This window comes from Uloborus diversus, chromosome 5 (genome assembly GCF_026930045.1).
Source record: "Uloborus diversus isolate 005 chromosome 5, Udiv.v.3.1, whole genome shotgun sequence".
In the NCBI taxonomy this organism is placed as follows: domain Eukaryota; kingdom Metazoa; phylum Arthropoda; class Arachnida; order Araneae; family Uloboridae; genus Uloborus; species Uloborus diversus.
In genome coordinates this window covers 184,232,994-184,248,535 of record NC_072735.1, presented here as the reverse complement: position 1 = coordinate 184,248,535, position 15,542 = coordinate 184,232,994, and the positions used below count along the sequence as shown (strand labels likewise).

At 33.5% G+C, this 15,542-nt stretch overlaps 1 protein-coding gene across 1 annotated transcript in view; it reads right to left on the bottom strand.

Annotated features, from left to right (window-relative positions):
• The window catches only part of LOC129223332 (sushi, von Willebrand factor type A, EGF and pentraxin domain-containing protein 1-like), a 161,484-nt gene that overhangs the window by 30,218 nt on the left and 115,724 nt on the right, over positions 1–15,542 (bottom strand). The window contains 6 exon segments of the mRNA XM_054857898.1: positions 251–463; positions 5,886–5,981; positions 8,149–8,393; positions 9,186–9,386; positions 12,646–12,897; positions 14,197–14,362. Coding sequence (XP_054713873.1) covers positions 251–463; positions 5,886–5,981; positions 8,149–8,393; positions 9,186–9,386; positions 12,646–12,897; positions 14,197–14,362 — 1,173 coding nt within the window.

Genomic DNA, 15,542 nt, shown 5'->3' with positions numbered 1-15,542 from the left:
TAGAAAAAGAACAAAATCGAATTATCGTAACATAGCTTCGAGGTGCCCACCCCCATGCTATAAACTAACTTTGTGCCAAATTTCATGAAAATTGGCCTAACAGTCGAGGCGCTATGCGCGTCACAGACATCCAGACAGAGATCCAGACTTTCAGATTTATTATTAGTAAAGAAGAATGCACCCTAGAATAATTTTCAGGGAGGCAAGCTCCCTTCAGCCCTTGTAATGCATTAAAATATGAACTGCTCACTTGAACAAGCCGGGAAGACAAGGCTGGATCCATGGCCAGACGGTGGGTGCCAGATACCCTCTGCACCACAAGTGTAGAACTTGGCGATGGGTTGAGAAAACTCCAGATCCGGATCACAGGAGATGGTGCACACTTTGAAGCGGCCACTAGGACCCCAGTCAGAGCAGTGCCTCTGCCCATTGACGGGGGGTTGCGGGAGGGGGCAGAATTCCTCTGTAAACAAAAAAAAAATAATATTTTTTTTTTTTTTTTAAACAAAGTTTACTTATACAGTAGGGTGGTTCAAAAAAAATTTCAGCTAGAGTCAAGGGAAGCCCCCCCTCTTTTTTAAAGACTTACTAATAGTATTATGCTGTAAAAGTTTTAGCTTCTTGCTCAAATTTTAAGAGTGCTCAGTGATCTCTCAATTTAACATTAGCCGTAGTATAAAAAAAGTCCCAAATTTAGAAACATTAAATTTCCCCAGCTGTTTTTGTTTTTGCAAATAATTATTGTATTGCAATGCATATGTGTATTACTTGTGTATATTATATTATGCTGCACTTTTTTAATCAGTTCAATGTATATTTCTAACCCTCCTCCCCATACTGATTAAGTTTGGAGGAGGGAGGTTGAGCACCCTCTTTCAGTTGAAATAGGTAGCCAAAATTCTTCCAGTATATTACTATCCACAAGTCTAAAAATATTGAGGAGTGTCCTGTTATCAAGAATATTTTTTTACATATATTTTTGAACCACCCTAGTATACAGGTGTCTTTTGTATAACACGGTTGATTCGTATTATGTTGTATCAAAACCATGTTACACAAGACTTTTTTTATAAATAATTTTTTAACAGTGTATTGATGAAAATAAAATTCAATCTCTTAAAATTTGTTTCATATGAAAACCGTGAAGTATTAAATTCAAGTTTTATACCTTGTAATATTAAATCTGTGTTATAATAGTCACAAATTTCATACTGTGTAATATGGAAACTGTGTTGTACAAGTACCATGTTATGCAAGGGATGCCTGTATACATAATGATAATGTTAACATATGATGCGTGCTAGCACTCTTGTTAAAATTTCAAGACTTTTTTCAGAACTGTATTATTTCTTCCTTTTAGAATTGTCTATGCAGCATTAAAACCAGTATAAATTACTTTTACTAATATCCTTTAGTGGATAATTCTTAGCACAAAGGTGAGTCATCAAATATTTAAAATCAGCAGATTTTATGTAAAAACTAATAAAAACTATTCCATGATGTGTTCTTTTTTTTTTATCTACTTCATACACATTAGTGTAACACTTTCATCATTGTACTAAAAATATAAATTTTGTGACACACAGACTCATTAAAAATTTTTCTCATTTATTTCTTTTAATTTATCTGACAAATGAAAGAATCCAGTTTGAAAACACACAAGTAGATCAAAACATTTTGAAAGGTTAAACCCATTGTGGATACTCATAATTAGTTTTTGTTTCACATTATGTTACATATTCTTTTTCTAGCTTTATCTAGAGCTTCTATAACACCAAATTGAACTAATAAGACACACTTTCTCACAGAAAATACACACTTATGTTTTTGCAGTATGATTTTAAACTTGTGATTTTATCACTTAAACAGGTGACAAAATTACTTGTAAACCTGACAATAGAATAATTAAAGTGAAACATACAAGTATCTTAAAGTAAGACAAAACAACGTTAGAAGAAGCACAAATTTGTAAATTACAGCAGACACGTGTTTCGGTGTTACAGGGAACGCCTTTTGTCGGATGTCTTTTCATCCATAAGCTCATTATTTTTTGCACTGAAAAAGGCGTTCCCTGTAACGCCGAAACACGTGTCTGCTGTAATTTACAAATTTGTACTTCTTCTAACGTTGTTTTGTCTTACTTTACTGTTCAGCACAAAGGTATTTATTTATCTTATACAAGTATCTTATTTGTTTTCAATTCTAAAATCCATAGTTGAATGACATAAAGCCATCACTGCACAATCAGGGGCGGATACAGACCCCCCCCCCCCCATGAACAAACTTACAGTTTTGGGCACAAATAGTTTCTGAAACTCCTTAGGCGTCAATAAAAGGCACCAAATCAGCCAGGAATAAGACACAAAACGTTGCATTTAACTTTCACAAGCAATGAAAATACGTTGTATTTCACATATTTAGGTACTTTAAAAAATAATGAATGTATTGAAAGACTACCGAAATCAATTGCATTTTGCACACAATATTTATTTTTGCACACATTACAGTGCTTGAACACAATGTGGACGGATACTATTGTCGACGGTTTGGGGGAGGGGGGGGGGTCATGACTGCCAGGACCCTCCACTTGTATCCTCCACTGTGCACAATAGAGTTTCCTGAAATGCTGCATCAAAAAATCCATGCAAACTAGCATCAAAAGTTACCAAAATATTTATATTAGCCCCCTATCAGTCAGAGGTGCCCACCTGGGGAGGGGGGAGGTCATGGTGCAGACTGCGCCATTGAAATTGTTTTAAGGTGGGGGGGGGGGAGTTTTGAGGGGTATTTTTCACTTTTTCTGGTGGGGGCTCTTGCTTTTGGGGGGCCTTCACGATCTTTAGGAGAGTGAGTCCTTGCTCTTGGGAGGGTTGGGCACTAGGGTGGATCGAAAAAAATGAAATTTCGAATCTTAATTTGGAATACCCACCAAAAGCTGTGCATGTGTAAGAACAATACACATGTAAAATATTATCAGGTTTGAACAACTCCTTGAGGGTCCTACCAAGGCTTAAATTTCTCCAAAAATACGAAAAAAGGTCAATTTTCCAAAATTTTTATGAAAATGATAAGATTTAAAATTTTTGTTCTAATACCATTAAAATGTTTCCTTTTAACACGCTTTTCATGTATCTTCAAAATTATTTACATTCTTTGCAGCATTAAGTTTGCACACAGGTTCGTAAAATTTCGTGAAATTTCCAAAAACTGACTTTTTTTAAGCCTTTTTGCACATGGCAATTTTTTTTCTTTTTAAGTCCAATTTTTTTTGCAATGACTGTGCAGAATACAGTTTTAAATGGAAATGAAATTATACTTTATTATATTAAAAGTCCAGCACTACGAAAAGGAGCGTAATTGCTTCAAACTGGACCAGTGGTAAATTGTCGCACCTGTCTAGGAATTTACCTATTGGTCCTGCGAAAATTCACATGGACCAGCAGTTTCACCATCAAGTAATGTGAACAGGTGACGCAAAAGCGCTCGTATGTAGTTCGCAGATTAACCATGGGACAGGAGGTCCAATTTTACTCTCTATGGCCGCAATTGCACCATTCTTTTTTCTGTTATTCGTGGCCGTGCCATCACAGCCAAAAGCTAAACGATCCTTAAGGCTTAAATAAATTTTCAGTTCAAAAATCACATTGCTGTCGTGACATGTTTTCCCGTTCCAGAAGTTGGCGTCATATGACTCAAATAAAGAGATTTGGATTTTTCAACCATGGATTCCTCGCTTATGGTTCTTCTATGGTATCTGTCTCAAACCATTTCTTTTTGTCTTAGTTTTGTCTTTTCGGCTATCAAAAAATGTACTTTTCAAACCCTTTCACTTCTAGTTTGCAGGTTTTGAAGAGAAGCACGTACTTCGTCTGTGACACCTGTGATACTTCTGTCGCTGTCTTCGAATTTTATTCCTATCAACGACTATAGAGCGATAATTATTTGACGCAGTACCAAAATCCTGTAATGTTTCTGAAGCAATTGCTGTAGCACATCGCACATCTGTCAGAAATGCCGTACTGGTAGCACACTCTTGATAACGTTGGCAGAGAAAGCCTCATTTGTCCCACTTTTGAAGTGACATCAACATCAAAAAACGTTGATGGCTCTGTTGGCGGGAGCATAGCGGTGCAAATTTTAATTCTTCTGGAATTAAAACAAAACTTTGCTGTTCCTCATCAGTGTTATTACAGCATCTCGTTAAATAAGTCTGATAAAAAATATTGATCCTGTCATTCAACGAAATGCCTATTTTTGCCACCCGGAAAATATTCTCTTTACAGTGATCACTGATGAACAAAATACATCAGAGAACTGGCTTTGCGAAGGTTTTGAAGGCCAGACAAGTGGCTTCTGTTCATGAAGAAATAAGAGAATTCTATAATTCAAGGATTAACTTTAATGCATCAGACTACTCTGATGTTATCAACCAGCAAGAATGTGCAAAAACTGCCACCCCTCTCCTATTTTAGCTGGCATATCTAACAAAAGTCTTCAACAATAGATTGAAAACACCAACCTCAATTTTGTGTTCGTTTAGTTCTCCTGTCACACTCAGGTGGTGGAACGCCATGATAGTATGGTGACAGAAGCTTCTTTGTTTGTGATTAGTCAATCGGCAAGAGATGCTTCATAAGAACAAAAATCAGATCTCGAAGTATCACGTCATCGTTTTGAATCAAAAAATGATTTTAAAGAGGGTTCATGAATGGATGTGACAAACTGACTATTTTCTGTGGCTTTAACTAACAGATACTTTTCAAGTCCCTCATTTTGTGAAATATTGATTCTTATATGTCAGAGCGACTGTGTGTGAGTAAATATACATTCTTTGCAACCAATGCACTTCTCTTTATGTTTTTTAGTTAATACAACTAAATCATTTTGATAGTTTACTTCTAATGTAAAATGAGTAATAAATTTATACTTAATACATGTGGTTCGGCAGATGGAAAAGGTAGAAGGGAACTGGAAATGCAGCTACCTGTTTTTAGTGGATGCTGGGTTAATAATGTAATAACGTTTAACTTCTCTTCCGTTGAAAACTGCATTCTTTACAGGCGTTGTAAAAAAGAAAACTGGACTTTAAAAGAAAAAATATTGCAATGTGCAAAAATGCTTAAAAAAGTCAGTTTTTAGTTATTTCGCGAAACTTAACAGCTTATGTGCGAACTTAATGGTGCAAAGACTAAATAATTGTGAAGATACATGAAAAGAGTGTTCAAAGGAAGCATTTTAACCACATTATAACATAAATTTTAAACACTAGTATTTTCATAAAAATTTTTGGAAAATTGACCTTTTTTTCTATTTTTGGAGAAATTCAAGCCTTGGTAGGACCCTCAAAGAGTTGTTCAAACTTTATATTTTACATGTAACTTTATATTTTACATTATAATATTTTACATGTGTGCTGTACTTACACAAGCAGCTTTTGGCAGGTATTCCAAATTAAGATTCAAAGTTTCGTTTTTTCGATCCACCCTATTGGGCACCACTGCAATCAGTAGATGGTTGGCAACAAGTGGGAAACAAAATACATAGCTCATTTACACTTACTATCGCAACCATGCTTGTTCATCCTGCCCAATTATGTAATTTTTCATTGTTTTGTTACAATAAATTACCTCTCTTCAAATGCTCTAAATGCAAATTAAAAAAAAATAATGATAAAAACATAGCCATTTGTCTCACACAAAATGTCCGCATGTGATTTAAAGGTATTTTGAGAGAATATATTCTCTATGAGCTTTAATCCTACTAATAACTAAGAGTAAAGTCAAACGTGAGTCTAGTTGAAAATCCCTTTTCAATACTGAACAATTCATATTGAAAGGGATTTTAAGCATTGAACACAAGAAATATTTAAAAGTAAGGGTACTTACTCAGGATATGAATACGGAAGTCACACTTGGCAGTGTTCCCTTCTGCATCCTTGGCAATGTAAGAAAGCTGGTGGATGCCTCTGCTTAGAGTTTGTCCTAGAGAGACAGTTTTAAGGAAACAGTTGTATTAAACTCACACAACAACCTTTGAATATGTAAAGGGGTTACATAACTGAGAGTGGGAGTTCAACCAGACCCTTCTTCCCCAGCATTGAGTGTGGTTCATAAATAATCTTTGTAGATGCTTTGATACTTCATTTGCATTTAAGAGGTATTACACAATTTTATGCAAAAAAAAAAAAAAAAAAAATCATTATATGAGGAGGAACTGCCCAAGTTGCAAAACCCAATTTCTTTATTGCCTAAATTTAAATACTTTATTTAGCTATTGTTGTTAAGAAAGTACATGGGAAAAGGGGTTTATGGGAAGAGGCTTAGAAATAAGTGCTTATGCATCAGGGGTGTTTTGAAAACAGAATACTGTTCTGGTACTGCTTTTAATAGAAAAGTTATTTCTCAGTTCAAAAAATATTGGTAATAACTTAGAATTTAGTTGGCTTTACCAGGATTGGTGAATTTAGAAAAGCACCCTTGCTTTGCATTTGAAGTTGTTTTTTTGATCACTCATCTCAATAGCAATTTGAGTAAGAAAATACTGTTTTACTGTACTCTTCTCCAAAGCAAAAAAAAAAAAAAAGGTTATCTCAATTTTTTCTGAAGCACAGGTTTCATACAATGAGCGGTGATATTTAAAAGCTAAAATATTTACAACACAGCTAAAATATTTACAAACATTTATAATTAGCTAAAAAAGAGTAACTGATGGACATATTGATTTCTCAAAATAAAAAATAATAATAATATCCCTTTATGATCCAAATTAATGTTCCTCATTGTTATTACCCTAATTCATATTAATACTTGTTACATCGATTAACTGCGGACTTTGTGATTTTAATTGAACTTTAATGTATTTATGTGTTAAAAAAAGTAAAGTAAAATGATATTTAAGTTAAGGACTTTTATTGGCAATTTTTGTTTAAAAAATTATCATAGTGTAATATCCTTTGAAACAGTTCTTTAAATGCAAGTCAAAGTTTTGCATGCATGTTTCACAAATATACATGCTTTCTATTTTTTGACAGATGCATTCCTGTTTGAGCTGCTATTAATAATAAATAAATAATTTTAAAAATTAAACTAATAATTTAAAAAATCTAAAAAATCAATGAAAATATCTTTTAAAAGTGATAATAATTAAGCTGAACCAAAGTAAAACAAAATATACCAACAAAAAGAGTAATTAACCCATTAAACTAAGCAAAGTTATTTTACAGATCAGATAATTACTCATTTCTATTAAATAATTGTAGCAGTAAAAGCAGTGATGTATTTAGGGGGGGGGGGGGACTGTTCCTCGAAATATTTGGTTCATCATTTAAAAAGTAGGATTTTTTGGTAAATTGGTTTAAAACTACTTAAAAAAAAAAAAAAAAAGAAGTCTGCTTTTTAAATTTTTTAAATTCAAGGTGGCATAAGTAATTTGAAAAGATGCCCCCCCCCCCGATATTTTTTTCCAACCACCACACTGATTAAGCATAATGGGGTTGTTTCCTTCAGTCAAAAGTACTACTTTTAGTCACTGAAATTGATAGAATAAGCAAAAAACATGGACCCAGAAACTACTTTAATTTTCCCAACAGTTATTTTTTAATTATTTTTTTTAAATGTCTGATTTTTCAAACAAGGCGTGGTCTTTATGACGTCACAAATGATGTACTTGGGCGCATTTGTCTGCCACAACTCCACATCATGATAATCAAGAAGCGAATCAAATATTGCGCTCTGCGTTTGTTATCAACCCTATCGTTGCCAGTACACATGACAAAAGAAGCGAATTAAATATTATGTTCTGCGAATAGCAACAGGGAATGGCTTTTCATCATTTGTGATGTCATCGGCAGAAGCGTAAACAATGAAAGTGCAGTGATGAAAGTAATTTTTTAAAAAACATTAAACTCAATCAAATTTTTTAAAAAATGATCAGATCCTATGTTTTTAAGCATGCTCTTTCAGAAAAAAATACTTTTAAAATTTTGGAAACGACCCCATTCCTAAATTTAAAAACCATGCTGCATCACACAGGAGAGAAATATATCGTCGCCTCAGAGCAACAGTAAGACATCTAATCCCAGGAAAAATAGTAAATAATAGTAAGATATCCTACTGTTGCTCTGAGGCGATGATGTGTGTATTTGCATACCTGGCGTAAGTCCTTTGTGCTCCATGACATACAAAGTGTGCATAGAGTCTGTGAAAGAGGGCTCCTTCCATGAGACTTGTGCGCTGCTATTTGGTGTCACTACCCAGATGTCCTGAGGGCATTCCAAGGCCTTTGGTGGCAACTTATCTTGGGTCTGAATCACACAGGCATCTCCAGTGAAACCCACAGGGCACACATACTCCCCGCAAGTGCCAGGTCCTTCTCTTTCGATGGTGCCATCAACTCTAAAATTAAAAAGAAACTCCTTTAATTTGAATGTAAGTTCTTCAGTAATAGTTGCAATTTGCATGCGATGTTTTTCTTGTACAAGCAATGAACGGATAAGGTTTAAAGGTAATATGCATTACATCAAAACAATGGTATTCCAGAAAAATCTATAGTTTATGAAAGTAATATTTCAAAGGAATAGAAAAAAACCCCTTTTCATAATTAAATAGTAAAAATTAGGAAAAATAGGAAGAGAACAAAACAGCCTTAAAATGAAAAAAGTACAAGACTAAACATTCAAAATATATTACACCTAAACACCATGTTTATATTTTATATTTTGTTACTTCTTTCTTTTTTTTTTACAATTTCACAAACTAGTTACATTTCGCAGAACACTGTCCGGGTAAGTGAATGACAACTACACCATTTTTGAAAAACAGGATTTTATTCACTTTATACTAAACTAAATTTCAAGCCTGTTTCTTTTCTTTTTTTTTTTTTTTTTGAGTAATATATTGATGCCTGAGCTGACAAATCGATTAACTCCACTTTAAAAAAAAAAATCCTTATTTCTGCTTTAATAGTGCTTAATCAATGCTTAGAATGTGAATTTATATTAAACTTTTGGTTCAGTACATTTCTGGTCCTGCGATGGCAGAAAATGTAACACGAAGGCTCTTTCACTCCTATGGATAACACTATCTTCTTCATCACTTTTCTCGACTTTTTGTTTTACGGAGTTAATCAATTTGGCAGTTGATCACATTCCATTCCATAATTGATTTGAATGTGTTGTTACTTTATACCTGTCATATCCAGTCCATCTCAGCAACAGCCCATCAAAGATAACTGGTGCGCTTTTGCAGCTCCTAAACTGAGTAGGAATTTCGTAAGATATATCCAAGACTCTATTCCAAATGTTCACACGACTGATTCGGCCATGGAACCCAGCAGATGCAACAGCTCTGTTCTGCTCATCAAGTGGTGATCCAAGATTTACCCAAGCACTATAAGAGTTAAAAAATAAATAAACATTAAAAAAAGTTAATAACGAAGCAAGTCACAAATATTTCACTCCATATTAAAATGCTAATATTTCTACGCAGGGGCGGCAAATAGGGGGTCAAGAGGGGGCAGTTGCACCCCAAATCTTTTGAGCAGAATGATAGAAAATGGGTGAATTCAATTTATGTAAGTCGGAAATCCATTTTCATTAAAAAAAAAGTCTCGCTGGTTCTCAGTAACTATTTGATGAAACTCGACACATTCCCTGACTAGAAAAAGCGTTTTTCGTTATTTGGATGATGACTTAGAAATTCATGAAATATTTTCCAGCCTTTTCTGAACATAGAAAACTGATAGAGAACCATGGTTAATTTTAACTAAAGAAGACATTTCCTCATATAGGCTAAATATTTCACACTTGTGTGTCCAGTGTAACAATAGGAGAGGCTCGTGAAAAGTGGTGTGGCAGCATGGTTTTCACAAGAAAATTCCTTGATATTTTACATTCACGTTTACGCTCATTTTTTAAGTGTATATTTATTTAATGAGTGTTCATCGCTTTCTTCTGCTAGAAACACGTTTCAGCTGCTCAATGCATTACATGTTTTCATAGAACCTTATTAAAAATGGGTGTGATTACTGAATTTAAAAAAAAATATAAACAAATACCTTTTTTGGGGCTCTATAATCATGCAATCTCGGAGTGACACAAGTTGGTGTTCAAGAGTTAAAATCATAAATACGTTTCTCTATAACTTAAAACAGAGATTTGACGACTGGAAGAATTACTGCAAAAAAAATCCTTTCAATGGTGAAAAAGCTTTTTTTTAGCCCTTTAGCATGTATGACTTCGTTAGAATTTTTATTCAATTTGTTTGCATTGAAGAAAGTTTTTGAAAAATGCTTTACTCTACCAAAATATCTTCAATTTGCTACCCTTAATTTTCGGACTATTCAAGCCACAGTTCAATCTAACAATTGATCTGTGCACCATACTACCATACTTCAATCTACAATTGAAACTGAAAATAAGATTTTAATATAGGTATATATTTCAATCAAGCGTGAAACTTTTCAAAAAAATTCTTCCTCCGAGCCAATTTTAAAAAGGCGAAAAAAAAAAAATCCACATGATGATGTCAAGTCAAACATCATTTTGTGATTTTTTAATATTTTGTATAAGGTAATGGATTCAGTTTCGAATGAAATTAACACAAGATTTGATAATAACCATTTTTGTGTATGGTTGGCTCTATATTATCTGGATTGGATTTTGAAAACGAAAAATAAAATGTTTCAATTATGAGTAAAATTTTTAGCATGAGGCAAGAAAAATTACAAGCTATATACCAACAGACCGGTTATCACATTCAGAGACTGCAGTTTGGTCTTTGTTTGTTATGGACTCATCATTCTGGAATAGTGAATAACAGAGCTGGTGGTAGATGACATCTCATTGAAGCTGAGAGTGCCCACGAGACTAGATTATTCAATGATGAAAAATTAATCCCCTCACAATTTTTGAAGTTGTCTGGGTGATTTTGAAGAGCAAGATATAAAAAATGTTTTCATACATAACTTTGTTACTTAAATTATTTTTTAACTATTCCTATCAGCTCAGGCAGTGGGGAAAGATTTTTTTTATGTCTCAGGAGGTTAGAATTATTTTCGAAGCATAATGGGCAAAAAATTCAAACGAAGTCATATATGCTAAAAGGCATGAGCTTTTTCACCATCTTTTCTATTTAGCTGTGCTGGCAAAACAGCATGACACTGGGCACTAATTAGTAACACGATTCTCTGCTCTTCCGAATTTCAAAAATCCTACATTAAAACTTTTCCAAAACGTATAAAAAACTTTAGTATTGAGATGTTTTGTATCATATTTTATTAGAAAGGGAATCAAAATTTTAATTGTTTCTAAACACTAATTTTTATTCATATTAAACCGATTTTATGACCACTTCCTGTTATCTAATTTGCGTTTGGGACCGTACTGTGGTAATACGTATTTAAGAAACTCGACCCCCCAAATGAAACGCTGAAATGCCGCCCCTGTTTCTACGTCAAATAAAATTATGTTAAAAAGAAAAAGTTCCAGTAGAGTACTGTAAAATCTTTGGTTCTTTGGGTTTTGCATACAAAAAGATTTAAACTAGAGACGTACCGAGTAGCTGAGTACCGAGTACTCAGCCTAGTACCGAGTTTCCGAGTACCAATTATATTTTAAGAAGAACTACCAACAAATAAGGGATGAATTTTGAACTCAATGGAATAGTAGTATAGACCTACATGTCCATATAAGAGTTTTAATTTGCTAAACATAAATAATTTTTAAAAGCAAATAAAACGTTAAAAGCACAAATGTGCAGGAACACTGCAGACACATGTTTCTGTCTTACAAGGAACGTCTTTTTCAGTGCATGAAGTGTGAACTAATGAATGTAAAGATATCCTACAAAAATGTCTGGCTTTTGTCGGATGTCTTTAAATCCATAAGCTCACATTTTGTGCATTGAAAAAGGCATTCCTTGCAACGCCAAAACACTTGTTTTCGGTGTTGCACACTTGTGCATTTAATGCAGTTTTATTTGCTTTTATTTTTTAAGCAAAGCTATTTTTATATTTCTTACAAATAGTTTTTGTTTGTAGCAAAAATCCACTTAATAATATGAAAATTTCATGTTTTCTACACTTGTCTTTTTTGTCCCAGTTTTAATGAATAAGTTTTATTAACTTTGGTGACATTAAAATAAAGATTTACTCCACTGAAGCATAACAAACTTCATTATTCTTAAATTTTAAATTTGATTGGTAAATTTGAATTGTAAATGATTGCAGAATATTATATGCTTATTAATTTAAAATCTGTCTCGAACAATACTCCAATTTTTACAACTACTCCGTATTGGCTGAGTATCTGACCAAAATTTGGCCGAGTACCAAGTTCTCAGTAAACTAGCTGAGTAGGCCGAGTACCGAGTACTCGGTACATCTCTAATTTAAACAGTAAGATTTGTGAGCTTTTTTTCCCCAAACACACCGAGGAATTGTGATTTTTTTTAAAAGGAACAATATTTAAGAAATTTCTGTTCAATATGATCACAAAATGCAAACTAAATAAAAAAACAAAAGTCTCAACTTTCCAGCTTCAATTCACTCACTGATTATTTATTACTATTAGCTCTTATCTGTTCTGTCTTACTTTGTTCTGAAAACTCTCATCCCCGTTCAGAATAGAGAAAAGGGGTAAAAACTCACTGTTGTGGCAATCTCATGTCTGCGCCATAATCTGTCAGTGTGCCAGCGACTGCAGCATCAGTAATCAGTGAAATTGTTCCCGTTTCTCCGTTCCACATGATGACGATGTGGTGCCATTGGCCGTCATTGATGGGGACATTCTTCAAGTAGGGAATGAATGTGTCCGGAATGTCATCAGAGAAGAGACCGATAAGGATACCTGCTTGGTCAGCCTGGAGAAGGATCTTTTTGCCCACGGGCAAGTGCAAAGACCTAAATTTTTAAAAGTAACAAAAACAAAAATTATCTTTAAACCTTCCTCATATAATAGCCAACTCGCTGATCGAGTAATGCTCCTGACATAACCAACAATGAAACTCCTGCTAAAAATGATAGTTTGATAATATTTTTTGGTAACGTTTCATATGCAGGGAAATGATTTAGTTTGACAAGGCTAAACTGGATCTGGTAACGAAACTGTTTTACTGGTTAGACTCATTTTAGGAGAATAAAGGAAAGAAAAGGTGGTCAATAATGAAGGCTATCTACTGGAGTTTAGGGTTAATCCACTGGAATTAGGGTTAACATTTCAACTTTGAAAATATCACCAAACAGGCAATTATTTCATTGAAATGCAGAAGCAGTATTTATTTGTCATACCTTGATGGACAATTTTCTAGAGTAACAATTATGATAATTTTGATTTAGGGAAACAGAAAACATTTTGAAACGTACATAATGGAAAATTTTTAGTTTGCATAGGTTTCTGGCAAATTTCTTTTCTGAAGTTTATCGCATCACAAACTAAGTAAATAAAAATCTGCATAATCATTCTTACACAGAACAGGGAGTCAAGTGCATACTTGCTAAAATAGATTAAACTTTTCCTAGAAAATGACTGAAAGGGGGGGGGGGGAGTAACAGTTTTTTAGGAGTATTTTCGGTTGATTGGCACAATATAACTCATGAATGAATAAAAATTATTATTCTTTAAGATACGCCATTCATTATGCCAGTCCGCAGCAAAAACAAAAGAGAGAAGGAATAAAACTTCAAGCTTTTATTTAACACATTGAACAAATTATTTATAGTTCATTCTATTTAATAAAAAATAATTACTTTTAGTCATAGTTTATTTAGTACCTAGCTCTTTTTAATAGATAAATGTTTTACTTTGGCTTGATATTTGACGCAACAACTTTCAGTTCTTGGTCAAAAGTCTCTGGAGAAGACAACACAGGATTTTTCATCAAAACCAATATTTACTTTTAGTCATAGTTTATTTAGTACCTAGATCTTTTAAATAGATGAATGTTTTACTTTGGCTTGATATTTGATGTAACAACTTTCAGTTTTTGGTCAAGAGTCTCTGGAGAAGACAACACAGGATTTTTCATCGAAACCAATGTTGAAAAGTTTTGTTCACAGTTGCAAAAAATGAGAGATAGAGCTTCAATAACTCCATCCAAATGTCAAATAATAATCATCCTTAATTACAAACAAATTTGTCATATTAAAAGTAAATAAACGTAGATGAGCTTTAAACACTTAAAATATTTTTAAAATACTTACTCAACACTGTACAGAGTAAAGAAGACTCCTGAGGACTCGTGGCTGTTGAACTGAACCCACATTGCAATAGAGAGGCTCGTTGTACCCAAATCAAATGGAGCTGCCAGGGCCACACTGGAAGATCTGCTTTCATCATTGATGTAAAGGTCATAATCAATGCTGATAGCTAAAAGGAAAATAGAGGATTTTTTGTGAGTGTACACTAAAGCTGAAAACTAGCCGTCGCCACTCGTCACAGAGCGATTAAAGTTGCAAAAGTGGTGATTAAAAAATGTGTCATCGATCGCCACCCCCCGTCGCCATTCCACAAATACCAGTTAATGATACTCTAGTTTTCTAGTGCGATGTTACAAGTATGAACACAATTTCATTTTGTATATTTTATTCTCGATATCATAGATTCATTGTTATCAAGTTTATGAAGTGTGAATGTTTAACACAAATTCATTTTTCTTCAGATTTGAAATAAACAGAAACATGTCGTGCAAGATTTTTAATGTCTTTTACCAGTCATATTTAAAAACTAAAGCATTTTTCATACATCTTCTAGGACATGCTCATGAACAGTTGGCAGGTTACAGGAAAACAATATTTAATATACCGCTCAAGCACAAAAAAAGTAACACAACTCCAAACACATATTTTGCAGTTCATTTAAAAATATATAACAGTTTGAGAAGTTGCTTACAACAGGAAAAACATCATAAAGGTCCCTATGGTTCGCAAAATGATTTACTAATGCTCTAAAACCAAACATTTCCCTCGTTATGCACTGTACTAAAAGGTTTCTTTTTTTTTTTGTCTCTTCTGTAAAATTTTATGCTTTTTGGTTGTGTCACTTTTTTTGAGTGTGAGCGATATTCTGATGATACTTTTTTTCATTATCAATAAAAATTTGAAACATAGTTGCAGTTTTAAAAAGTGGCTACTAACTTTAAAAAGTGGCCACAAATAAAACGGAGTCTACCGGCCACTCGCTACTAACCAAATTTCCCAGTTTTCGGCTTTAGTGCACACCAATATTTTCATTCTCTTGCTCTTCATTTGGGATTGATATGTTAAATTGGTGCATCTACAAGGAAAGGGATAAGCACAAAAAATAAAAAAATGGAAATAACTAGCATAAATGGTAGGAGAAACTCACATCTGGTTTTGTGGCAAGAAATGGTACTGGTAGTCCTGCTATATGGCATGTTTTAGAAAAACTTTCCAATGAAAGATTACTTACAATTTGATAATTGTATTATTTTATTTTTGTATTATTTGATAATTGTATTATTTTATTTGAATTATTTTATTTTTATTTTGTCACTTAAATCCCTTTGCTTTTGCTGTCTCAATTAAAC